This window comes from Thamnophis sirtalis, unplaced genomic scaffold (genome assembly GCF_051295495.1).
Source record: "Thamnophis sirtalis isolate CommonGarterSnake01/CBP01778 unplaced genomic scaffold, rThaSir2_p1.2 scaffold_15, whole genome shotgun sequence".
Lineage (NCBI taxonomy): Eukaryota > Metazoa > Chordata > Lepidosauria > Squamata > Natricidae > Thamnophis > Thamnophis sirtalis.
This window is the reverse complement of record NW_028261395.1, coordinates 29,796,237-29,823,950: the sequence shown is the minus strand read 5'-3', so window position 1 is coordinate 29,823,950 and position 27,714 is coordinate 29,796,237. Positions and strand designations below refer to the sequence as shown.

General features: G+C 39.7%; 1 protein-coding gene across 1 annotated transcript in view; it reads right to left on the bottom strand.

The window, feature by feature from the left end:
- LOC106542128 (PH and SEC7 domain-containing protein 1) overlaps nucleotides 1-27,714 on the bottom strand; it is a 72,896-nt gene that overhangs the window by 8,373 nt on the left and 36,809 nt on the right. Inside the window, exons 10-13 of the mRNA XM_087702376.1 lie at nucleotides 15,524-15,567; nucleotides 5,365-5,543; nucleotides 1,847-1,917; nucleotides 36-193 (exon numbers count right to left, since the gene is read on the bottom strand). Coding sequence (XP_087558502.1) covers nucleotides 36-193; nucleotides 1,847-1,917; nucleotides 5,365-5,543; nucleotides 15,524-15,567 — 452 coding nt within the window. The remainder of the gene's footprint in view (nucleotides 1-35; nucleotides 194-1,846; nucleotides 1,918-5,364; nucleotides 5,544-15,523; nucleotides 15,568-27,714) is intronic.

Below are 27,714 nucleotides of genomic sequence, written 5' to 3'. Positions count from 1 at the left end.
GGCATCTGATTTACATTCTGTGCCCTCCTGCTTACTGGGCTTGGAAGAGGAAGACTCTCCAGTCAGCTGTCCTGAGGTAGAAAACGTTGGGTCTTTTGCTGTAATCTGATGCTTGGGTGGCCAGTGAATGATGGATGCTGATGGCATTTTTCAGATCTTCCTCAGCCAGGGCTTGGCCAGGTTTATATTCCTCCTGAAATACAGGTAGAGGATACATGTCCGTTATATTGCTTTCCTGATTGGTCCTGTTGTTGCTTTCTTTTATCTATCTATCTATCATCTATCTACCTATCTATCATCTATCTATCTATCTATCTATCTATCTATCTATCTATCTATCTATCTATCTATCATCATTATCTATCTATCTATCATCATTATCTATCTATCTATCTATCTATCTATCTATCTATCTATCTATCTATCTATCTATCTATCTATCTATCTATCTATCTATCTATCTATCTATGGCTCGGTGTGTGTGTCTGCAATGCCTCAAGCAATTTCAACCAAACTTGGTACACGGATGACTTATTCTCTCGAAACAAATACTGTGGGGGTAAGACAATCCTAAAACCTCTCGGGGTGTACTGCTAACTAGAGCATACAAAACATTTGCTAGACCAATTCTTGAATACAGCTCATCTGTCTGGAACCCGCATTGCATATCAGACATTAATACAATCAAGCGAGTCCAGAGATATTTCACAAGAAGAGTCCTCCACTCCTCTGCTTGCAACAGAATAACTTAAGCCACCAGTATTGAAATTTTGGGCTTCGACAACTTCGAGAACTACGCTGCCTTCGGTCTGACCTAAAAGCATACTACATAAAATTATCTGCTACAATGTCCTGCCAGTCAATGACTACTTCAGTTTCAACCACAACAATATATGAGCACACAATAGATACAAACAGAAGGTAAACCACTCCAAACTCGATTGCAGAAAATACAACTTCAGCAACAGAGTGGTCAATGCCTGGAATGCACTACCTGACTCTCTGGTTTTCTCCCCAAACCCCCAAAACTTTTAACCTTAGACTGTCTACCGTTGACCTCACCCCATTCCTAAAAGGTCTGTAAGGGGCATGCGTAAGTGTACCAAAGGGCTTACCGTCCCTGTCATAATGTCCCCATTTATTCGTATCCATAATCATGTTTATACTTATAGCTGTTATCTTATACATGCTTGACAAATAATAATAAAAAAAATAAAAAAAAATAAAAGATACAGTCTGCTGTGTCTTAAAATGGCTTCTACTGTACTGCCATAAAATGACTTATCATATGCAGCGCAGTGGCGTTGCCATGGTAACAGCTTCACAGTACTCTACAAGGAGGCTCCCTCAGTTAAGGGGGAAAATCCAACATTAGAAATTACGTTTGCTCTGGACATTCCCCCCCTATAAATAAATACAGCTGATCGTCAGAACTACTGGTTCGCCTGAACCGGTAGCATTTTTTTACTACTGGTTCAGGCGAACTGATAGCATTTCACCCCTGCTCGAACTGTGATATTCAGCCATATGTAATCAAATTATTGAGGAATGAACAAAATAAAGAATAACGTGAGGGAATGTATGCCAACATTTTAATAAGGGCTTATTTCAGAAAATGTCAGTGGATTTTTTTACTATGATTTGAATGGTTATTTTAAGATCTTTATATATTTTTCCACAGCAGAATTTATATAAATACTGCAATGTGTGAATATTTTAAGGAAGTTGGGTATATCCTTTTCACATAATATAATTGGGCATGCAACTGAGATTCCATTCCTTATGATGTGGAAGTGTGTGTATACTTGTGAGAGGCAGAGACACAGAATGAGCAAGCAAGCAATACCTTTTGTAGATACAAGATCATTCCCTTTAGTATCCCATGGAAAGTCTTCCATCCCCGTTTTCCTCTTGGAGCTGTCAAGCAAAAGAGAATGTTTGGTAAAATTTTACTTTGGCAAACATGAAAGATTCTGCTGATACCTGAACTGTCTTTGTTGGTGCCAGGGAAAAATATGTTTATAGAGTGTCCACTCTTATTGTATTCTAGAGCTATGACAGTTGCAAAAGAAAGTTGCTTAAGATTTGTGCTTACTAGTTGGTAGAAGCAGATTTGTAAAAAACAACTGTGTATGAACCATATCCCAGATATGTTTGAAGAAAAGCAATTATTGCTTCCTCTATTTCCAGCCCATAAGCAGGAAAATGCTATCACTTGGCAGATGACACATATCCTTTTCCAATTTCCATTTTTCCTTCTACTGCTGACCCTGAAACTTTTGCTCTGGCTTAAGTTTTTAACTGTATTAAGATTCCCCATAGATGCCTGCCCCATAAGTAAATAAATATTTTTCTGAATTTTTGTAACTTGAAAATTGAAATCCTTGATATGTTAACAATCTTACTGGGAGATTAATACAATCTTAAAAGAAGCCACATCATGTTACATCATTGTAATGTAATGTATTGTTTTCATCAAATGCATTTTTGTCTGTCGTGTCCAGAATAATTTGGCAATAGCTTTGTAGTATTCATTACATGAATCTGCACAGCATGGATCTTACTATAGATAGGTGTATCATCTAAATAAACACCACAGCTTGACCTAGTAGGATTTTATTCATTAGCCTCCTAATGAATAAAAAGATCGCCTGGGTGCCCATGTAGACTAAATGGTATTTTTTTAAAAAAACAAACAAACTGAAAGAGGTCCTGTGGAGTGGCAAATGCCATATTCTCCCTGGATTGGTGTTCCAATGGGATTTGCCAATATCATTCGTTAAATCCAAAAAGGATGCATACTTGGCTCTCCCTAGCCTAGACCATCCAGGAGGTCATCCATCCTGGGCATCAAGTATCCATCAAACTCAATGAAATTTGCAAGCTCTGGTATGCAATTTGAGTTTCTCAGCTAGAATGATGGCTAGTTTTTGCACAGTTTGCGAAGGACAAACTCTCTTCCTTTTACACCCTCCTTTTTAACCAAGGCTCCTTTTCTTTTGATAGTGTGTTCACTGAATGGCTTGAGTTAAAGCTATCTCCACATGTGTGGCTGCCCCTTTGTGTTAGGTATCTCACCTAGTTTTATGAGTAATCCCTCATTTTGGATAGCCATCTTTTTAACTATCCCATGGTTAACATTACTTTGTCATAGGTTCTTTTATGTATACCCGTTAGTGGGCTCCAAAATTTCAAGAGAGCCAACACAACCCCACCTAATCTCTAGACAACACAAACACACTCAAAGTACTGAAAGACTGGTATTCAGTTTACTATAGCACTCTTCTTCTATTCCACTACAACTTATTTCTTCACTACTTTTCTTTGTGAGCCCAATTTCTTTAGAACAGTAACACTAAAGTAAATTTGCCTTAGGCTGCTGCTGCAGGCTGTTTTAGTTTTGCAAACTAACACAACCCACCTTTCCTGTCACTCCCACGCCAACAACCCAACACCTCCACTCCCAGTTGCTTCTCTGCTCAGCTTTGATAGATAGCAATTAATAGGCTGACTAGGGAGATGTCTTAAAGAGACAGTACAGGTGCTGGCCATTTTGCAGGAAGCCTGTCCATCCTTTGACCCAGTGGTTTTCTTCTAAAATACTTGGTTCCCACATTGGGTCTTAATCTTGTATCAGAAGTACAGTTGAAAACACTATCTGTGTTCCTAATTTTTTTGCCTACCTGCCTAGCCCTCATAGTCCCATGATTTTTTTTCAGACTTTCTCCTACCATTCTTTTCAATATGAAAAAAATAGAAGGGATAATAATCGATTGGCTTCATTATTTTGGTAAGCCTCTCTGTCACATCTTTCATTTTTGGATCTGGGAGACAACATACCTCCCTTAAAAGATTGTCTGGTATATAAATTGATCACTCTGCTCTTCTGAGAAATGAGACACCAATTACCACCATACCCATTTTTTTCTTTGAGGATCTTAGTGGACTATTCTTCTTTGTGACAGCCTGAGCTATTTTTCTTCCTGTCACTGAGACACTTGAAGAAGACTCTTCTCCAGATGTCTGTCAGGCCTGCAGCCATCTTTTCTTTTGGATCTTTGGCCTGCCACACTTTCTATTATTCTACTCTGCATTTTCTATTGTAGGAAAATGGGAGGGGGGATTGTACTGAGTTAGATGCTTTGTAGCCATAACAAAATTCTTTCTAGAAAGCCAAGGTCATCCTTTCTCTTTGCACCTCTGCACCTGACCGGAACTGGATAGGTGGAACTGCCAGTATGGCAGTGGAGGATTGCACCATGTGATGGACTTGTGGGTATGCAGGCAAGATCTTGAACTTTCAACTGGGAGGGAAAACCAGGAAGTCTTTAGATTCAGATTTTCCCAGATGTGCCAACATGACTGAATAAATTGGAATGCTTTGCCTCAGACTCTGATTTAATTTTGGATGCTATTTGGAACCCTGACAATGTCTGCATGTTTTCTTCTGTAGAGGGATATGAAATCAATTGTTCAGCTCTAGCATCAGGGACAATCATTGCAAGTTTTTTGTCCCGACATGCTACCACCCTTTTTCCTGATGATTGTTTTTTCCTTGGTGTGTTCAGTTTGGATACAGACTTCTGCCCTTACCAGGAGTTCCTCATTTTCATGGATGAGTTTCAAAGTGGCTAGTCATGCCTCAAGACCCTCTACTTCTTCCTTCAGCAACCCAATCAGTATGTACTTGATGTAGATATAATTTGAGTCCTCCATGGGCAGGAATATGAAATAGATGCATATTTTGGAACAGAGCAAACCATGCTATACCAGACTTGAAATGCAGATACAGTATCAACCATATTTGTGGAAAAAGAATGCCACAAAATGTCAGAAAAGCCATATTTCCAAGTGCCAGGAGAGATGTGTGTAAAATCAATGTAAAACACAGAATTGGGGGGGGGGGGGGGGTGTTCTGCTAAACATATTTTTTCTGTGTGTGTGTGTCTCTCTCTCCTATCTTTATAGCATTGTCTCTCTCTCCCCCTTTTCTTTCCCCTTTTTGTGGCTGCTGCCCTGCATCTTCATCTTACACAGAATCCTGTTCATAGAGAAAGGGCTGCTGTTCTTTTCTTGCATCACAATTTGCAATTGAAGAAAAAGGAGGTCAGTGGAGACCAGGAGACCTCAGGCCCCCAACTACCATGGGGGTGAAAATGGCAGAAGTAAAAGGAATCCTGTCTTAAAGCAATTACAGGTTTAAAAGTTGACCCTTGCAAAATAAGCCTCTCCTTCCTTACATTCTAAGTTGCATGATGGCACAGCAAAGAGGAACTATCCTTCTCGGAGCCTCAAAAGAGCACCCTCCCATGCCCTCCTGCTTCTCTCTGTCATCCACAAACTTGCCACCACTCTCACACGTACTCTTTTTGCAATCTGGTTCGGCATGGCTCTTGCGCACCAGGAAACCGTACTTGTACATAGCAATGCTGGGATCCTGTGAGAAGTCCAGGAAGGGGTTGCTGCAGCTGCTGATGCATTTGATAGACTTTGAGTTGGGGTCTGCCAATTCCGAAAGAGACTTTCGCAGCTCTTCTTCATCTCTAGAAGGGCAGAGAAGCATCAGAGATTCACCTCTTTGACATATATCCTATTCATCAATATACAGCCAAGGCTTTGGGGTATTTGAGATTGAGAAAGCACGTATCTAAAAACCTGTTGAGTGCAGTGTCTTTTAAGGGACAGTATTTTAAAGCCCAGATCATCTCCGATTTCCTCAGTAATATGGGAGATTGTTATTCAGAGGTGGTATTCACTTACCTTTCTTACCAGTTCGTAAATGTGAGTGCATGCACGCAAGAGCTCAGCCTTCCGTGCATGTGCTTTGGCTTAAAAACCTGCCTAAATGAGATGGCATAGAGCTGGAATGGGTGGGCAAGCAGATTTCCGCTGCCAGTTCGGGCGAACCGGTGCGAACCAGCAGAATACTGCTTCTGTTGCTATTACTGTATATAGGAAAATGCCATGAACAAAACAGGCAATTGATTTATTCAGCACAGACAACAGAATAGACACCTGAGAATACTTCAATCTTGTCTGAACTTCATTCTGTAGAGATGATTATTTTTAAACAGCATGAGGAACAATAGCAATAGCACTTAAGACTTATATACCGCTTCACAGTGCTTTGCAGCCCTCTCTAAGCAGTTTACAGTCAGCCTATTGCCCCCAACAATCTGGGTCCTCATTTTACCCACCTCGGAAGGATGGAAGGATGAGTCAACACTGAGCCTGGTGAGATTCGATTTGCCAAACTGCTGGTAGCTGGTGATCAGCAGAAGTAGCCTGCAATACTGCACTCTAACCACTGCACCACCACAGCTCTCACTATTCCCTTGATTATTACTTTTGTAGTACCAGAAATCATTCAGGCATCATAGTATGATCATTCTTTAATGTAAGAAAAGATGGAAGGATCCATACTTCCCACTCCAGGCCAGCTTTATTTTAAAAGGATTAAAATGATGGGTCTTTTCCTGTTAAATAGAAAAAAAATTACAAACTGACCTGTTGGACTTTAATTATATAGTGAGTAAAAGGGGCAATTTGTTTCATCTTAAAAATAAATTTATTATACTTGCTCAACTCTGAAGCTAAGGGGAAAAGCTATGAAGCTCCTCAACCTCAATATCACTTGAAATCCTATTAGTACATTTAAAATTTAGAGTTGAGCTTATAGTGCTCTTATGAATATGAAGTGAAGTATTGCATATCATTCTCACAAAAAGTAAACTCTCCCTCAAGCTGAGTTCTATTACTTCATGGACACACAATGTCCTTATGGTTTTCTTGATAGATTACAAAACCCACCAGCTAGGTCTACCTGCTATCATCTGGGTACTACTAAAACTCTTTATTTCTGCAATGCTTACCATAACTGGGCAATTTTTTTTCAAAAACCAAGGTACTTCAAATGGGCTAACTTACTGAATGCACACAAAAATCTGCAACCCATGACTCCCATAGAATTAGAATTTGGCAAATTTTATAAATCATTTTAAGACATAGAAATTATCATAAAGCATTTTAGCACATAATACAAAGTGTTGTAAAACGTTCAGTATAAACCAATTCCCGATGTCTATGCTACACTTCAACATGGGCTACTTTCAAGGCAGATACGTCCCTGAATACCTCTCGGAATTTTTAGGAATATTTTAGGGCATTGAGGAAACCTGTAAAGAAATAGCTCTGAAACAATGACCTAAAGGGTTATGAGTTGTCTGGTAACTTAATATTTGTTAACATGTCTCAGGATCAGGTTTACAAAGTACTAGAATGACCAATTCCAGAATTATGAAAACAAAAAATGCAAATGAGAGTTGGACTCTCCATTAAGCTCACTGTCAGATTGAAATAAACAAGCAAAAACCCAAAGATTAAAAATCTGGCTAGATGTCATCACCATATTGATTTTTTAAAATGTTTTATTAGTTTTCTATTTTTAAATATACATCAGTCTCAATACATGAACAGTGTGGTCCCTGGGTACAGTTCATTTTGATACAAACATCAATAATCATAATCATAATAATTTATATATTAATCATACTTATACAATCCTAGTATGGTCTTTTAAAAAATAGTTATTCAATATTTCAATATTCCATTTTAATGCCAATAATGTAAGCATACATTGTAATATCATTTTTCCCTCATGGGCCAATCCAGCTCACAGGCCTTGAGTTTGACACTCCTGCCCTATACTATTTCAGACAAATGGCTATCCAGCCTCTTCTTAAAAGCCTCCAGTCATGAATTGTGATGAACAAGTAGTTGGGAGTAACTTTCAGAAATAAGCTAAATTACTCTCCTGAGTAATTTAGATATGCAAAATATCAACCAAGGGCTCCCAGGGGTTAACTTGACAAAACACTAATTGCCAGGGTCTTTAAAGAATAATAATCTTCAGGAAGAGTTCCAACCTCCCTATCTCACCTTATTATAACTCCTCAATTACAACCCCCAGTAAATGCAAATTAATCAGGGCAGGAACTAGATGAGAATGCCAAAACATCGTATTAACATAATCAATGTAAGACTGTCATAAGCAACAATTTGACTACGAAAAACAAATACAGATATTCGAGGACCTTATGTACTGCTACTAAGTATTGCTATCTAACAACTTAATAGCAGGAATTAAATAGTTGTTCTAGAGAAGAAAAACTTGAAAAGTATGCATATAGAAGAGTATATTAAAAGGTAAAGGTTCCCCTGCACATGCGTGCTAGTCATTCCTGACTCTAGGGGGTGGCGCCCATCTCCATTTCTAAGCTGAAGAGCCAGAGCTGTCTGAAGATGTCTCTGTGGTCATGTGGGCCGGCATGACTAAATGCCAAAGGCACAAAGAACATTGTTACCTTCCCACCAAAGGTGGTTCCTATTTTTCTACTTGCATTTTTTATGTGCTTTCGAACTGCAAGGTTGGCAAAAGTTGGGACAAGTAACGGGAGTTCACTCCCTTTCATGGCACTAGGGATTCAAACTGCTGAACTGCCGACCTTCTGATCAACAAGCTCAGCGTCTTATTTAAGTCAAGCCAAGTCAGGTTAAGATGGGATATCAAATTCTTGAAAAATATTCTCTCAACGTTTCTCGTAGACAGCAATAGTGAGTTGGATATCCCTTTTGCAGTGGGATGGTGTTGTGATAGAGATTGGCATGGGATGTAGAGCCCATTCCCGCTGGATAATTAGAAAACTTTGAGATAGTCCATTTGATTCCTTTCACCTCCTCCTTGTGAGTAAACTGCAGGAATAGTCACTTCATATGGGCTGAGGAATTGGGAGTTCAGGGAGGAAGCATCTTTGCTTGCAGCCTTTTTTAAGGACTAAAAGTCTAAGTATATTATGTTCACAGTATATCACTGGTCTATTTAGTCATTATGTTGAAGAATGAAAGAAGATTGATTTTGCATGATCTGTTTTTTAACAAACCCATGTTTACTTCTAGTTATTACTTTACTCATTTCTCGATGGTGGCAGATCTGTTTTTTTGTGGGGGGGGGGGTTGGTTATCTTTTCCTGTATCTTCCTGGGTATTGATGTTAGGCTGATTGGTCTGTAGTTTCCTGGGTCTATTTTTTTTTCTTTTTTGAAGATGAGAACCATATCAGCTCTTTTCCAGTCCTCTGTTAGTTCCCTGGTACTCTAGGACTTTTGGAAGATGTGGTACAATGGTTCTGAGATGACATCTGCCAGCTCCTTTAGAACTCTGGGATGTAATCCATCAGGTCTTGGTGATTTGTATTCATGAAGATAAGGTTCTCTTATCATTTTTTTTTTGCTAATTTTAACTTTTGTTTCTAGTCTGTCTTCTACAGTTATGTTTTTGATAGGTTGGACTATTGTTTCTTTTTGTGGTAAGACTGATGCAAAGAATCATTTAAGCAGCTCTGCTTTCTCTCTGCTGCCTGTTACTTCTTTGCCGTCTTCTCTCTTTAGTGGACCAACTGTTTCCTTGATTATTTTTTTCTTGTTATTTATATGTTGGAAGAAACTTTTTTATTAACTTTGACTTTTGTTGCAAGTTTTTGTTCATTCTGAGCCTTTGTTTTCCCGACTTTGTCTTTGCATATTCTGGCTATCTGTTGATATTCTGCCTTAATTATGTGTCCTTCTTTTCATTTTTTATACTTGTCCATTTTGTCTTTCAATTCGTCAGAGAGATCTTCGTGCAGCCATACTGATTTGGGTTTCTTGTTTTTCTTTTTCAGCGCTATTGTGCTGGACTGGGCTTTTATGATCATATTTTTCAGAGTTTCACAAGCCTCTTGACTTGTTTTCCCATTTAGGATTTTCATCCAAGGAATCTTTCCCAAGTTCTCACTGAGCTTGTTAAAATCAGCTCTTTTAAGTCTAGGACTCTGGTGTTCTATTGTTTGTGTTTGCATTATGTTGAATTCTAGTATGACAAGGCTCCTGCAGTTTCAACTCCCTCTATCAATTATTCTCTAATTGTAGGAATTAAGTCCAGTATTACTGTCCCTCTAGTTCCCTTCTCTACCTTTTGGACAACAAAGTTGTCAGCTAGGTTGGTTAGGAACCTATTTGATTGGAACCTATTTGATTAGGAACCTATTTGATTGGGATGATTTTAAGAGAACTGAAACTCCAACTAACTTAAGTGGGATGGGTGACAGATGGACTTTGAATCATATCTTGAATTTTTTGAAATATTTTTTTTCTCATGAGAAAGTGGCACTGGCACTTATCCCTTTGCTAGATAAAGCAAGATAATGGGATGTCTATGGAGATTCTCAATCATCCAGATCATGGTTATTCCAAAGGTGTTTCCAAAAAGGCAACTAGACTTTATAGTTTTTTTTCCTGAAAATATTTCACTTCTCATCAAAGGAACTTCTTCGGTTCTTCTCAGAACTAGTTTTCTAGTTCTCAGAATTCAGAATAATTTTGAAAACTCAAAATGTCTTCAGGGGGAAAAAACCCCAAGAAAGTCCAGTTGCTTTTTGAAAAGCATCTTTGGAACAAGATCCCGGGGTTTTAAAAGTTGGATACTAGAATTGGACACTAGAGGGAGGTAAATGATAACAAAGAATGGAAAAAATACTCTTAATGATTTTTTTTTTCAGGGAATGCCAAGAAAAGTTCATGAAAATTTTTGACAAGAGTTCTTGTTTCAAAGAGAGTTGTTTGAAACTCTCAAAAATGATTGATAAAAAGTTAAGGATGCACTGGAAGAAGAACAAGATATTCTGGATAAGTATGAAATTGATAAATGAAATTAATTAATATGTGACAAGGAAGGAGAGGGATGCAGAAAAGGATGTATTGACTTCCAAATGAAAGGATGGTGCAGAAGATATAGAACTATTAAATTATAAAAGAGAGTCTGATTATTATTATTTTTACTAGGTGTATAAAAGAAATAGGCTCTAAGGGCTTTCTGAGAAGTGACAAAATTTGGCTTATTTTTACTAGTTACTAATGATTATTTACTAATGATTATTACTAATTATTTACTAGTTGAGAAGTTAGATACAGAGTGAAGAGACTTTAGATTGCAACTTAAGATATGGCAATACATTTAAAATTGTGCATTTTTGTTGGGATGGAGGAATCTTTTTTCTTTTATATTTTTATAGTTTGTACAATTTTTATTCCATATTCCTACTTTAATATTATTTAAAGAAAATCATTCTGAAGTTCTTGCACTACCTAGCATCATGGGATAGCCATAGGAAAAAAAATTCACCAGGTTTTGATGATCACAACAAGTTCTGTGATACTGAGGCAGGGGTGGGCTTCAAAAAAAAAACAACAGCAACGGGCACTAGGGACCTTCTATCATATGTGGTGGGAGTGCACGAAAGCTAGGGCTTTTTGGCACCAGATAAGAAAGTATTTGGAAGAGATGCTAAATCAAATGATGGAGTTGACACCAGAATTATTTCTACTAGGGATCACAAAAGAAAAACATGGGAAAGGTGAACTATATTTAATGCTGCATATCTTAATGGCGGCAAGACTGGTTTTTGCACAGAAATGGAAAAATAAGGAGACTCCCTTGGAACAAAAAATAATGAATAAGATACTGACATGTGTAGAAATGGACAGACTGACTCTAGAGCTCAAAGACAAGGGTGAGACGGAATATTATGAAATCTGTGACAAATGGTACCAATGGTTAGAAATGAAAAGAAAAGGCCGGGACAGAAAAACACAGGCAAGTAAAGAATTGGAAAATACGGTATTAAGAATGCCTGATATGTAGAAATTGGATATGTATTTGTATGATTAGTAATTATATAAAAGAAAGGTTCAACAGATGGGTAACTTGACTGACTATATACACCTATGGAATGGATATAAATGTAATTGTTATAAGTTCTAATCACTATATGGAAATGTTTTATGCCAGAAAGGTTGTACTATGTCCAATGTTTTTAATGTTTATCTAATAAAAAACTTTATTTTAAAAAATGAATATAAAAAAAATTGCAGCAATGGGTTCACTGTCCCATTGCTGGGAGGGCATGGCCATGATGACCATGACTTAGTCCGCCTCCTGCACCATGGTGCTGGGTCAGCGTTTTTTACTCTCCCCAGGCCTCGGAGGTTTTTTTCGAGCCTCCGGAAGGGTGAAAACTGCTTCCCCCGGGCTCAGGAGGCTGGAAACAGACCCGTTTTTGGACTTCTGGAACTTCAGGTAGGCCCATTTCCCCCACCCCACCAGGCCTCTGTGCAGGTCCTGCACTTACCTAATATGATGAATGGGCTGCATGGAGACTCCTGGGTGTGGTGTGGTGGGAGGGGCAGGGTGTGGTGGGCATGGCCAGCCAGGAGTGGGATTTGGGGGTTTGCCAAACCATGCAGAATTTTCACTAGAGGATCGCCCAAACCTATGCGAACCCCCAGCAGCCCACCCATGTACTGAGGTAACCCAGCAATTCATCTGAGTAATCCAATACTGATTATAAAAGAAAGCTTGAGGGAAGAGAGTTCCAAAGCCCCCTCTTTCACCCCATCAAGGTTCATCTCAAAGAGTACTTAAGTGACTTATCACATCCTTTTATGGCCTGGCTAGCAAAGGAAAGGTTTTGGATATGTAAGATCTGAATGAATAAGAGGGAATGTGAGCTATTACTCGTAGGATGATAACGAAGCCTCATATTTACAATTATAAAATGTGATGATGATAAAGCAGGTCATTGTATGATTAACCCAATTTCTGCAATTTCCCAATACTGCAGGATATACATCCTCATGCTACATAACTAAGCTCCATTTCATCTTGAATAAACCAAATTATTAATGTATCTTAAATAGAAAACTATCTTTGGATAGATTTTTATTCCAGAAGTATTTTATTAAAAAAAAAATTATAACAATAAAAAAATCCAATTTAAATTTTAAAAATCAGAATTAGGTCTACCCTGAGGGAAACCAAGTCATACTGATCTGGCAATAGGAACTATACATACAATGATAAGAATTTCCTGGGTATTCTACCAGGTAAGTTATGAGTTCAGACCACAATTCCCAGGATCCTCATATGAGTTAAGACTGTCCCTGCAAGAGGTTACTGAAATGACAGCCATGTCCCATTATTACTGTACCTCCTACATATAGGCAGGGGTGGGATTCAGCCAGTTCGGACTGGTTTGGGCGAACTGGTAGCTCCAATGATCAGCTGACAACGAACCATTTTGATCCCACAATCAGGCCCTCCCTCCCTCGTGTTTTACCTACCTATATTCTCTCAGTTGATTAGAGTGGCAGAGCGGATTGCCACGCCTCAGCTGTGTTGCTCCCCAAGAAGTAACGTGGAAGGTAGGTTTTGGTAAAACTGTGCATGCAGCAAAACACGTGATTACTGAACCGGTTGTTAAACCAGGATCCCATCACTGTATGTAGGGTACAGTACTAATGGGGCATGGCTGCCCTTTCAATAGCCTCTTGCAGGGACAGGACAGTCTTAACTCATAGAGAACTTTTTAAAGTTTGCCCTCCAAAACTGCTATGGGGAGAGCATTAAAGCCTATTTAAACTAGTACTCTTTGGAATCTGGAGACAGTTATTTAACGTGAACATCTCCATGATTAAAAATGGGTGCTTGACTGCTCAGCAAAAACTTTATTGAGTAAAGCAGTCTGGTTCTGTTGGACTTCTAGTTAAAGGTAAAGGTTCCCCCCACATATATAGCACATATGTCATTCCCGACTCTAGGAGTGGTGCTCATCTCCGTTTCAAAGCTGAAGAGCCAGCGCTGTCCAAAGATGTCTCCATGGTCATGTGGCCGGCATGACTAGATGCCGAAGGAGCACAGAACGCTGTTACCTTCCCACCAAAGGTGGTCCCTATTTTTCTACTTGCATTTTTTACGTGCTTTCGAACTGCTAGGTTGGCAGAAGCTGGGACAAGTAACGGGAATTCACTCCGTTATGCGGTGCTAGGGATTCGAACTACTGAATTGCCGATCTTTCTGATCAACAAGCTCAGCATCTTAGCTACTGAGCCACTGCATCCCTCATGGGACTTTTAGTTAATAATAGTTTAAATGCACGAAGTGCATACTCATGATTAACAACACCTCTGTAGAAAAGCTAAGCTGGGAATTTTTATTAAATTGTCCTGGTCAATTCTGTTTCATAACTATCATCATGGGGGGTGGGGAGGGAGAACTCAAGTTTATGGGGAAGGAAGAAAAAAAAACCGTAGTTTCAACCAGTATGCTAAGATGTAAATCCATGCACCTTTTGGAATTGTAATCAGTTCCGCATCTCTCCCTGTATTTGGAATGCAAGGAGCTACCTGTACTTTGGTTTTTTTGTGTTTTTTTGAATTTAGAGTGGATACTTTCAAAGAGGAGTAAAGGAAGCACAATGTCCTAGCTGGGCACCAAAAAGTAGTTGAGCGTGAGTCTTAGCTGAATATAGTTTCTGTGTGCTTCTGAGATATGCTTTTTATAGACTTTTTTATAGCAATAGCACTTAAGACTTATATACCGCTTCATAGTGCTTTTACAGTCCTCTCTAAACAGTTTACAGTCAGTGTATTTCCTCCGACTCAATCCTCAATGGGCTAATTTACGTACAGTATAGGTCAGTGTTGCCGAACCTTTTCGGCACCAAGTGCTGAAATGGAGCGCATGGATGTGTGCCGGAAACCAGAAGAGCAGCCGGAAGATTCCCGTTTCCAGCACGTGCATGCGCAATGGCCAGCTGGTCTTCACGCATGCATGTGCACCAGAAACCAGAAGATTGGGTGGGTGGTGTGCATGTGCATGCCGGAAACTGGAAGATCACCTTCTTGGCGCGTGCATGTACACCGGGCGGCTGCCCTTCCGGTTTCCGGTGCTCTCACAGGTGTGAAGACATCACGCCAGAACCTGGAAGAGCAATGACCAATGGCTCACATGACTGGAGAGCTGGCACCATAGGTTTGCCATCAAGGGTATAGGTAGCCTCCAAATTACAACATTTGTTTATGACCATTTGGAGTTATAACAGTACAGAAAAAAGTGTGAAAAATTACAACTGTTGCAATATCCACAAGGTCAAATAATAAAAATTTGGGTGATGGCAACTTTATGACATTTGCAGTGATCAGCAGAAGTAGCCTGCAGTACTGCACTCTAACCACTGCACACCACCACGGGACTGGGTTGTAAATACCTTTTAGGGGGTCTGTTGTAACTTTGCTAGTCACTAAGTGATCAGTTGTAAGTCAAGGACTACCTGTATTCAAAAAAATATTTCACGATTGTTCAATTCAAGATTATTTCAGTTTTCTTTAAGAAAGACATCCACTAAAAAGATGTCTCCCCCCCCCCCCCATATTTGAAAATGATCTACTTGACAATTACAACAAACTGGAGCAGATGTCTACAGCAGACCAAGATGTTAAAGCAGACAGCAGCACTTTTTATTTTCCTTCTGAGACGTATCTTAGATTTATGTGAAAAATAAACAGGTAGAAATAAAAAAAAAAATAAAGGACAAAATTATTCTTTAAAAAGGAATATCAGTTTTACTATAGAATTAAGCAAGGGTACTCACATGGCCCACTGTAGCTTTTCATTCTTGATAGAGCTGTATACAGCCTGCAGAGGTAAAGGAAATAATATTATTTATTTATTAGGGTTATATAACTACAGCATTTGCAGTATAATGGCGATAGTAAATGTTATTTTTTCTCCATGTTCCTATGATGTTAGAATTTAAATTAGCATTTTTTTCGGACTTCTTCTCCCCCCTCCCCAAAAGTGGGTGGAAGTGTCTGTGCATCTTATAGACCAAATGTTGCTGAAGCACCACCCACCCGCTGGCCCTCACCCTTCGGCCTCTGCCTCCCAGTTATTTGCCTCTTTGCAGCAAACAACAAACAGCTTCAGCACAGCCTGATTTAGCATGAGCAGCTGATTGATGGTTGGACCGGCCTCCTGGAATACCGCCATCCCCAAAGGTTAATGGGACTACCTAAGTAGTTAATAAATGGCTGGGAATCAAAAGAAGGGTGATAAATGTTGGAATGTCATTGATTGGGGTCAGTTTATCTTTTGGGAACCTCTATAGAGCTCCATGCTAGTTGTGAAAGTGAAGTGGTTAGTGGTGAGACAGTATTATTCAGAGTTGGATAGTCAGCCACCAGGGAAGTGGTCTTGAGTTTACCTCTTGGTCACACAGTCTGAATGTTTAGACTGGATTTGGTATTTTTATCTTTCTTATTGATAATTGTTAAGTGGTGGTGTGTTATATGGCAGATACCTGTCCATTTGAATTCTAAAGCACCAGAGCACTTTAGCTTCTTCTCTAGTTTATATGACTTGCTCTATCTTATGCCCCCACCACTTCTTGCTTGCAATCAAATGATATTTCTTGCAGAGCTTCCAATGCACCATAGTTGCTACTTTGTCACGCAGTAGTTTGTAGTCAAATTGTGTAATCTCCTTGCAGCAGCTAACCAGGTGGTCTACTGTTTCCTTAGCTTCTTTGTAAGGCGTCAGTTGTTGTCTTCTTAATTCTGGCTTTGTAGGCATTCGTTCTTAAGGCTCGATTTTCTGAAGCTAGAATTAGCCACTCTGTTTCTTTTTTCAACTTTCCTACTCTTAGCTCTTGCCAGTTCTTGCTATCATCCGCTTTTCTAGCTATTTTTTTAATGTACTACTGGCCATGTCTTTCCATGCCTCTTTTCTGTTTTTCATCATAGTCTGTCTTGTAGGTCACTTTGTTCTCTCCAGTATTCAGTATTACCATTGTTGTTGTTGGTTGCACAGTCAGCCAAATGTTTCAGACTGGATTTGGCATTTTTGTCTGCCTATTGAGTACTATTCGTTAAAGTGTGTTTTTTAAAAAATAGTTTCATTCATATAATAAATGTTTGGATTGCAATAAATAATCTGAAACTTTATGAAGGAGTTGATAAACTAAAGATTTTGAGGACCCCTGCTCTAGGGCTATCAGATCTGATCTAGATTTTTTTTAAATTTCCACATTGCTATCTAGTAATTTTCTAGTTTATTGTAATACTAGTCACATAGCAAAAGGTAATTAGCAGAAGTTTTACGAATGCTTTACCCTGGTTCAGTTCCAGTTTTTTGAAGAGTTCAGACCAGAGGTGGTGTTAGGTAAGTTCCTCGTTGGAGGAGCGGGTGCGTTCAGAGAAGCGTTGTGAGAGTGGTGTTGGATAACACACAAATCAGCATACAGAGACACTGCAGTTTAAATAGGTTTTTACTTTCGTGGAAACAGAGGTCTGAGAATCCATCGAACAGTCCAATACACATAGTTTGCTAGCAGTTGCAAAACTTACAATAGCTCATGCTGATCACTTTACGGCACCTCTAACAGCCAGCTTACAAACACTCAGATCAGATCAGCATCTAACAGTGATTCTGGCTCCATCTTATGGCCAATTGAAGAAACAGCAACCAATCAAATTTTACCGTGACCCGTCAAAACTGCGCTCGACTAAACCGCGCCCGATTAAACCGTGTCCCTGACGTCATCAACAGGGCGACAACAGCCAGCACGGAGAAAGAAGGGCGCTTTAAATAGCGCTTTGAAAGCAAGCCGATTCAACTTAAGGTAAGGGTTAGGTTTAGGGTTAGCTTTAGGTTTAGGGTTAGGTTAAGGGTTAGGGTTAGGGTTAGGGTTAGGGTTAGGGTTAGGATTAGGGTTAGGTTAAGGGTTAGGGTTAGGGTTAGGGTTAGGGTTAGGGTTAGGTTAAGGGTTAGGGTTAGGGTTAGGGTTAGGGTTAGGGTTAGGTTAAGGGTTAGGGTTAGGGTTAGGATTAGGTGGGTTAGGTTTAGGTTTAGGGGTTAATTTTAGGTTTAGGGTTTACAGTGTGCTTCTGTCTCCGTGCTGTTGTCGCCACTGGATAGATCTTAACAGAGGAGTCAAATAAAGAGTATCCATCTCATAAACAATAGTTAATTCCTAAGTTACAACAGTTCACTTACCGACCGTATGAAATTATGACCTAATCCCCCTTCCAAGTACTTACGACACAGAAATGTTGCAGCACTGTAGCAGTCATTCACACAAACAACCACAGAAGCATTGCAACATTTACCCTGCCTATTACACCCAACCACCACCACTGGGTCTCTACAGGCACTAGGTCTGTGTATACTCACCTTGCAAAGATGTTGTTACATCCTCAAACCTCCAAAACATTAAAGTTAAACTGTCTACCATGGAGCTCACCCCATTCCAAAGAGATCTGTAAGGGGCTGTGCATAAGTGCACTAGTATGCCTACTACCCCTGTCCTATTGCTTCCATTTATTTGTTCTCATTTCTTATGTATATACTTATGCCTGCTTATACTTATATGTTTATATGTAGTATTCATACTTGTACTTGTTTTCTCATACATGCTTGACAAACCAAATAAAATAAAATAAATAAAAATAAAATAAAGTAGGGAGCCATCTGTTTCTTTGTCTGTTTGGTGCTTCATGCCTCCAGTGCATTTGCAGAGAATGGTGGCCTAAAGTGCCGCAAGATCACACAAGATCAGTAGCATGAGATTTCACGCTACTGATCTCACTTGATCTCACGGTACTTTAGGCCTCTGTTCTCTGCAAACGGAGGCTTGGACGAGATCCGCAGCAAAAGGCTTTGCAAATGGAGGGAAGACCTGAAGCACCAAAGCCTTCCCTCCATTTGCAATGCCTTTTGCTGTATTTGCAAAAACCCTTTGCTGGCGAGAATGGAGGCCAGGAGGGGTGTGTGCATCCTTCCAGGTCTCCATTTTCACCAGCAAAGGCCTCCTCAAGCAAGCAAAAACAGAGACTCGGAGGGACGCGTGCGGCCATCCTGGCCTCTGCTCTCACCAGAAAAGGCTTTTGCAAAAACAACCGGAGCCTATAGGGATGCAATGTCTCATCCCTGTAGGCCTCAACAAGCCTTTGCTCAAGGCAAATCATAGTAGAGAGGCTGGAGAGGTGACAGAACCAGAGAGAACCGGCTGAATACCGCCTCTGGTGTGGTGTCTTTTTGCTGTGCTGCTGGACCAGGCTGGACAGCTACAGCTTCTTTCCCTGCCCCCCCCCCCGTACTTATAGCACACTGCAGCATCGCCATAATTTGCATGTGACCTGCACTGGGCCTCCCAGCGCCTTTCCCAGCCCCTGGAGCATCTCACATTCTACTTAATGACCCACACAGTCATTTAATGCCCATACCTGGGAAAGCCATGATGCAGTTGTAAAATTCAGTAAAGTTCATGTGATTGTTATAATGATCACAATAACTTATGACCAAAACTTTGGGGCTTAATTATGGTCATAAATTGAAAGCTACCTATACTTACAAATAGTGGCAGTGTTTTCTAATATATTTCTATATGAGCCACGGTGGTGCAATGGTTAGAGTGCAGTACTGCAGGCTACTTCTGCTGACTGCTGGCTGCCTGCAGTTTGGCAGTTCAAATGTCACCAGGCTTAAGGTTGACTCAGCCTTCCATCCTTCTGAGGTGGGTAAAATGAGGACCCAAATTGTTGGGGGCAATATGCTAACTCTGTAAACCGCTTGAAGAGGGCTGTAAAGTGGTATACAAGTCCAAGTGCTATTGCTGCTATTGCTATTTCTACAAGAAATTCATTTTTGTCTTCATATGAATAATCTCATGGATATTATTTCATTATTAGCCTGCTTATTGGAGTAAATGCTCATGAGTTCCCATTGAAAATAAAGCCTGTTTTGGATTAAAGCCAACTGATTTTTTTTTAAAAAAAACTGCTAAACAAACCAAAGTACAACATTATCTGTAATCTGAATCAAAGGTATACTAAATAGGGGGATTCCATACTTGGGCAAAAATTGTAAGACTTCAAGGTAAGATCTCTAGTCTTATAGTAAACCCATCTAAATATTGTAATCTTCTCACTTTTATTCTGCTGTGACTATAATCTTCTGCCTGTTGATGCAAGCTGGATGATTTAGCTCTCTCTGAAAACTGAAGGTGTCAAGGGAATTCCTTTAAATTTTTGAAAAAAATGCCTTGCTTTTTTACAGGTCCACCACATGTGGTAGTATGTACCTGGAATCTGTTTATATTTCCAACAGTTTGGGGATAAAAAAAGCTTTATGATTTAAAGAGGTTTTGGCTTCCCAAGCATTTGTGGCTTCATTGAGGGGTGGGAATAATGGTTGCTCCATTTCACAGAGTTTCCCAGGTGTTTGGAACTTCCAGGCTTTTAGGTGATTGGTGGGGAAGAGAGGTGCGGCTCCTTTGTTCTATGCCAGGGGTGTCAAACGCAAGGGCCGAATCTGGCCCACGGGGTGCTTAGATCTGGCCTGTGGGGCCGCCACCCTGGAAATGGAAAGGGCTGGCCCACTGTGCCTCTGCTACTGAAAACGGAGCTCAGGGAGACGAAGGAAGGAAGGAAGGAAGGAAGGAAGGAAGGAAGGAAGGAAGGAAGGAAGGAAGGAAGGAAGGAAGGAAGGAAGGAAGGAAGGTTAAATTAAGAGGAAAGTTCTGAAGGAAGTCCTGCCTTAGCACTTGGCCACCACAGGTGCCCCCGACATGATTGATGTCAAGCTGGCCAGGCCCCCCAAGTCCCCCTGAAGTCAAACACAACTCTGGTGCGGTCTTCAATGAAATCCAGTTTGACACCCCTGTTCAGGGCCTAGATGGGAGGGAAATAGGCAGATGGGAGGAGCTGCAGTACCTCTGTGTGGGCAAACTGCCAAGGGTTCAAATTTTGATCATGTGACAGCAAGGGCTTGCAATGCCTATAACTTTAGGCACTGGTAATAAATCCCTTCGTTCAGCAGCATCATAATTTCAAATGGTCACTCAATAAATTGAGGATTACCTGTATTCTAGCTGCTGACGTCAGATTACAAACTGATCAGGGTGATGAATTAATGATGTATTGATAAGGTTAGGGATGATGATCCGTGATGTTTTGGACTTGTAGCAATAGCCACCTCTGATAACTGGCCATTCTGGCTGCTATTCGGAGGACAGAATACAATTTTCATAGTTGGGAATATGGGAGTACACCTCTAAGATCCATTCACAAAAAAACCCCTCCCAGAAAATGTATTAAAGATATTTGTTTTCCCATTTTCTTCAGCAGATTCTCGAGATGTCTAATTCTATGTGTATTCCCTTTTTAATCCAGAAAATGCCACTAAATCTTTAGTGATAGTACTAATTCTATGTTATGGCGCTATGATGACTGCCAAAAACATTAAGTGGCAGCAGGGTGGACTTGATTTAAATCACTAGTAAAAAGGCTTGATTTGAATCAACTCGATTTAAATCATAATTTTTAAAGAGCAACTGTCATCTCTGTCCTGCAGCGGCTCCTCCACTGACCTGCTCTTGACTCACCGACAGTCCCAATATTGCAGAATATACAGCCTCATGCTACATAACGAAGCTCCATTTCATGCTGAATAAACTAGTTAATAATGTATCTTAAATAGAAAACTATCTTTACATAGATTTTACTCCAAAAGCATTTTATTAAAATAAATTTGATAAAAATCAAAAACATCCAATTTAAATTTAAAAAATCCAATTTAAATTTTTAAAAATCTTTTTTTTATTTTTTATTTTTTTTTAAATCATCTATTTTTATCCACCCTGAGTGACAGGCATAACTGTTTCACCAAATTATACAACAATTGATACTCCTCTTATGGAAAAATAATTGTAATCAACCAGAATATTAACTAAGCAGAAATGTTTATCTTGTGTAATAGAAGATTGCATGGTGGTTTGGACCACTCCTGAGCAGAGATGTTTAAAAATTTCTCTGATTTATAGAACTGGCAAAAACAAAAGGAGTGAAGATTATTTCCCCTATTGTTCTTTTAGTTCAGAAGATATAAACCTTTCTTTTATTTTAGTTTTATTTTTCGCACTGGAATTTGTTTAAGCAATTTCCTTTAAAGTTTCATTCCTGCCTCAAGAAATGAATACATTTCACATATAAGATGAACACACTTTTGATATTAACTTCATCCAAATTGAACCACATAGCCTGTAACTTTCAAGAACTTTCAAAAACTTCTGAATCCTTTCCCAACACGCTTTAAAGTTTGATAAGAAATTTAAGTAGCTGCATCTTTTATCCAGAAAATAAGAGTTGCTGACAAAAATAAGAAAAGCTGCTCTGTTTGTTAAGGCTCCATTTTTCTTTTCACTTCATTGGTTTGGGTTACGAGAAAAATTACACCTAAAAGCCATGTGAAAGAGCATAGAATCAGTGGGGAAATTCTTTTTTTTTTACTAGCGGTTCTGTGGGCATGACTTGATGGGTGTGGCAGGGGAAGGATACTGCAAAATCCCCATTCCCTCCCTACTCCTGGGGGAAGGATACTGCAAATTCCCCATTCCCTCCCGATCAGCTGGGACTCGGGAGGCAGAGAATAGATGGGGGCGGGGCCAGCAAGCGCTGGTATTCGCCAGTTCTCCAAACTACTCAAAAATTCTGCTACTGGTTCTCCAGGATCCATCAGAACCTGCTGAATTTCAACCCTGCATAGAATCTATTAGTATTATCAAAGCTAGCTTTTTCTGAACTCAGGCAACACATTTAGAAATCTATACATAATGGAATAATCTGTTCTAGACTGCTTGATCTAGAACAGGCATATGAGATAATTTCAGTAAGTGTGCCCAGTGGGAAGCCATATTGGCAGTTTAGCACCATAGTAAATGGGAGAAGGATGGGTTTATTAGTGGACCATAGACAGAATATTTCCCAACAGTTAATTCAGCTGCAAAAAAGATCAACCACTTCCTAAGTAGATCAAAAGGAATGTAGAGTCCAGGTCACATAAAGTAACTACAGTGCTCTACTGGGCCTTGGCCAGGCTTAAGTACTATGTTCAATTCTGCAAAAGAAGATATTGATAAACTAGAGCTACCCCAGAGAAGGGCTACCAGGTGGTAAAAGAACTGAAATAAAGTTCAATGAGGAACAGTTTAGCTTGCAGAAGAATATGTTGAGAGGAGATATGATAGTTGTCTTCAGATATCTATCTAAAGATATTGTAATGCTATAAAAGGATTATTGCTACCTGTTCTAAAGTTTAAGACTAGAATTAATTGGATTAAACCTCAAGGATGTAGATAAAGATTAGAGATTGAGAATAATTCTTTGAAAGTAAGAATTGTCAATCAGTAGGAAATATCATTGCATATAATGGTTTTCTCCCTTTACTAGAGGTTTTTTTCAAAGACAAGCTGGGTAGGCATCTATTGAAGATGGTATAGTGTAGTGATGGCAAACCTTTTCGACACCAAGTGCCAAAAAGGGAGCATGCATGCTCATCTGGGCAGGTGAAGGATGTTTATGTGTGTTTTATTTTTATAGTTATAATGTACACTGAAGATGGCATTTAATTTTGTTGTACGAGGTGCAATGACAATGAAGTAAACTAAACTAAACTTATCTGTTGGGTAAAAAAAAGACAAAAGGGTCGGTCCTGATTTTTCTAGGATTCAATTTAATGGGAAAATGAGTTTTAGTATTTTGGGAAAGAGAAAATACTTTTTTTTTGTTTCACTTTATCCACTCCATGTATAATTCTGTACACCTCAATCATGTTCCCTCTGATTTTCCTATTTTTAAAATAAAAAGCCCAAAATGTCATAACATTTCCTCATACAAAGCCGCTCTCGCCCCTTGATCATTTCAGTTGTCCTCCTCTGAAACTTTTCCAGCTTCACAATATCATTTTTGAGGTGCAGCTGCAAGAACTAATACACACGGTATTTCAAATGCAATCACACCATTGATAATAACAGTATTCTGATATTGGTAGCTGTAATTTCAATGCTGTTTCTTATTATGCTCTTGGTCTTATTTACTTATTTATATTTCTCCTTATATTTTAAAACTAACTTAAGGCATCAAACACTCCTTCCCCCTCCTCCTTTTTCCCCTATATATTTTTTTTTGCAGCAAATGTACATCCTGTATTTTTTTTTCCAGCAAACACACTATAAACTGTTTAATTGTTCACTGAATTGTTTCCATTACTCCAAGTTCATTTCCTCATCTGTTAGCTCAAATTGCATAAGACTGTATGAGTAGTTAGGATTTTTGGCACCAATAGTATCATTTTACACCTTTAGGCTCAACCATCAAAAGGAACAAGCAGTCAAGAAATGCAAGCAGAGTAAAATTTGGTACAGCAGTCATGAATGTCCTTAAAAAGAAATCCAGGTGCTGTGATGTTCCTATACCTACAGAGATCAGAATAATGTGGGCAATGCATATTCTTGTGAACCTCACACCTTGACCATCAACCGCTCCCCCGCTCACCAACCAACCCAAGAAAAAGAGACCCCTGGTGAAGCTGAAGAAGATATGTGTGGGACAGCACGTAATTGAGTTCTCTTCTCAGTCAAGCAAGGAGAGAACTCTGACCAACCCCAGAAAGGATCCAATCTTCTACGAGAGTGACAGCGAGATGGAAGATGATCTGATGATAAGTGGCACAATCATCCCCATGATGGCCTGGGTGGAGATTGTGGTGCCCTCCTCGGGGGCAAGGGGGACAGCACAGCATTGCTGGACTCAACTTGCACCCAGTGCATGATCAGCACCCAAGTGGTGAAAAGGCTGGGACTGAGGCTAAGGCAACCCATGGCATTTTCTCAATTAGATAGGTCAATAACAGGGTGTGTGCAAGGTCTGATCGAGCCAGTTCGGCTCAAAGCAGGAACTCATGTAGAAGCTGTTAGGTTTACTGTGTCCCCACAATGATTGAGCCCATAGTGGTGGAAAAAGTGCAACTGCCCTGTGAGCTGGGATACAGAAAAGTGGCGGATGTGAAGAATAGCCACCTACACGCCTTTGGCTAGAAAAATGAAAGCGGAAACCACAACTACAGTAGGTTAGAGCCGCTAATTCCAGCAGAGTATCGTGACCTAGCTGAGGTTTTTAGCAAAAAGGAATCAGATGCGCTTCCATCTCACCGACCCACCGATTATATGATAGATATCATGTCAGGAGCTAACCTGCCTAAGCCAAAAATATACTCCATGACCTCCCTAGAGAGATGTATGAGCTCTGAGTGTTTATAAACAAGAACCTTGTGTCGGGGTTCATTCAGCCAGCGAAATTGAGAATGGCGGCCCCGCTGCTTTTCAAAGAAAAGGACGGTTCCCTTAGACCAGGATCTTCAAACTTTTTAAACAGGGGGGCAATTCATGGTCCCTCAGACTGTTGAGGGGCCAGACTGGCTGGGTGGCATGATTAGATGGTCATGTGACTGGGTTGGCATGGCTAGGTCTTGGAATTAGGGAGCATGGCCGATTTAACAGTCCACTGAACAATGCACACAAATTAAACTTTAATTTGTTTTGCTCCTGGGGATTTTTATTCACTTTTGTTTGCATGTTGCTCTTTTGATTGCCTTCTCTTTTTACTAGATTATTTTTTCAGTTGTTTAGGAGTCTAGTGGTCCATTTCAGGAAGCTCAGTTTTCCAGCTATTCTTCTCAGCCCCAAGGAACTTGAGAAATCTGTTTCTGTTTCTGCCCTCCTTTCTCTTTCTATCTCTTTCTCTCTCTTTCTGTCTCTCTCCCCCCCCCAATTTATCAATCTCTCTTTATCTTCTGGAGGTGGAGGAAGTGAAAAACGGGCTGTTTTTACCAGTTTTTTGGCCTCTTGGGGTATCTATGTGCCCTGTTTTTCACACAAACACACACAGAAGCATTCTGCAGGCCAAAATTGTTGGCCTTACCTTTTAGTTCTAGTCTGAGGTGCTCATGAAGGTAAGTCCTGGCCTTGGGTAAAGGGGGGGGCGATGTGGGGGTGGGGCAGCCTCATGGTCCTGCACGGGCCAGATTAAAGGGTTCAACAGGCCGCATGCAGCCTGCGGGCCATAGTTTGAGGACCCATGCCTTAGACTGTACATCAACTATATATGTTATGAAGGACATGCTAGGTTATTTGGCAAAGGGAAAAATCTTCACAAAGCTGAACTTGAGGGAGGTATATTACCAAGTGAGGATTAAGGATGAGTGGAAAACAGCATTTAATTGCCCCCTAGGCTGCTCTCAATTCCAAGTAATGTCATTCAGGTTGCAAGAACCCTCTGCCATATTTATGCAACGGATAGCAATAGCAATAGCACTTAGCTTTATATACCGCTTCATAGTGCTTTTACAGCCCTCTCTAAGCAGTTTACAGAGTCAGCATATTGCCCCCAACAATCTGGCTCCTCATTTAACCACCTCAGAAGGATGGAAGGATGAGTCAACCTTACGCCGGTGAGATTTGAACTGCCAAACTGCAGTTAGAAGTCAGTTGAATTAGTTTGCAGTACTGCACTCTAACCACTATGCCACCTCAGCTTGACCTTTGATAAATGAGGACCTGCACAAGCACCTGTACAAGGGAGTCTTGGTGTACAAGGGGTCTTGGTGATATATTAGTATACACTGAGACCTCTGAAGAACACATAAAGCTGGTCAGAGGCCTACTCAGGAAACTCCAGGAAGCCCAACTCTACACAAAGCTGTCTAAGTGTGAATTCCACAAGATCCGCTTAGACTACCTGGGATTCTGGATCTCCAATGAGGGACTGGAGATAGATCCTAGTAATCCAGTTTCACCTAATGTGTATCTGTACATTTGATTTTTTAAAAATTCCTTAGTTTTAATTAATTAGTGATTTAATTCCTTAGTTTTTTCTGCAACTGGCAAATGAAATTGGGCAAACATTTATTATTCTTGCCTGACAAATAAATCACCTGCTCCCTCCCCTGAAGACTCCATTGTCTTGAGAGATACTTTCCCTCCCCCGTTTTGGGCGATAACTCTCTTGAAGGAGCACCTGCCACTGCTGCCTAACTATTCAACTATATGCTCTCATTTTGGATGACCTGAATGGAATATGCAGAAGTTGGTTCCACTGGGATCAACCTGCAATTCCACATCAACTTAGGAAAAGAATGGAGATGAACAACAGCATTAGATGTTTAATACTTCCACATGCAAATGTTTATGCAGTCCCAGCCAGAGAAAGAGTGCAGAATACACTGCTCACATTCTTTTTTCTTAAGAAAGCATTATGGTTTCCAGGAATTAGTTACCATGAAACAAAACAAAACCTAGCAAATGCCTCCATTTGTTATTGTGCCCTCTCACAATACAAAATATACACAGATTAGCTTTATATGTTAAGTTGTGACACTTGTCTCTCTTTGCATCTGCCCAGAAGTTTGCAACTGAAATCTATTCAAATCAGCCATCACTCCTTCAAATTACAACAATTGTGTAAAACAAAAGGATGAGGATATTGTGTATGCATATATGTGATACACATGTATTACACTATGTAGCATACATGTGCGTTGCAGGTTTTTTTCTTTAAAAAGGTCTTGGTTAACCAATTTAGAATGCTAGAATTTCCTTTTCAGGAAATGTGTAGATTTCTTTAAATATGTTTTTAATCTTGATTTGGGACTGATTTGTCATAGTCTATATCAGAGAAATTTACAACAATAGATTATACAGAGTAATGCAACTGCATGTCCCAGGAAAGTGATCATATAAATGTTTTTTAAATAAAATATCAGCTGTATAATCCAATTTGTATGGCCTCTCACTGTCACAAAAAAGTGATTTTGCATAGCTTATAGTGCTTAATTAAAAAAAAAACTAATATATACAAATTTTAAAAAGCCCAACAAGAGAGAATACCTCAAAATCTGCACAAATTCCACTCCTTAATATTTTAAATTCACAATAAAATCTAACATACTATT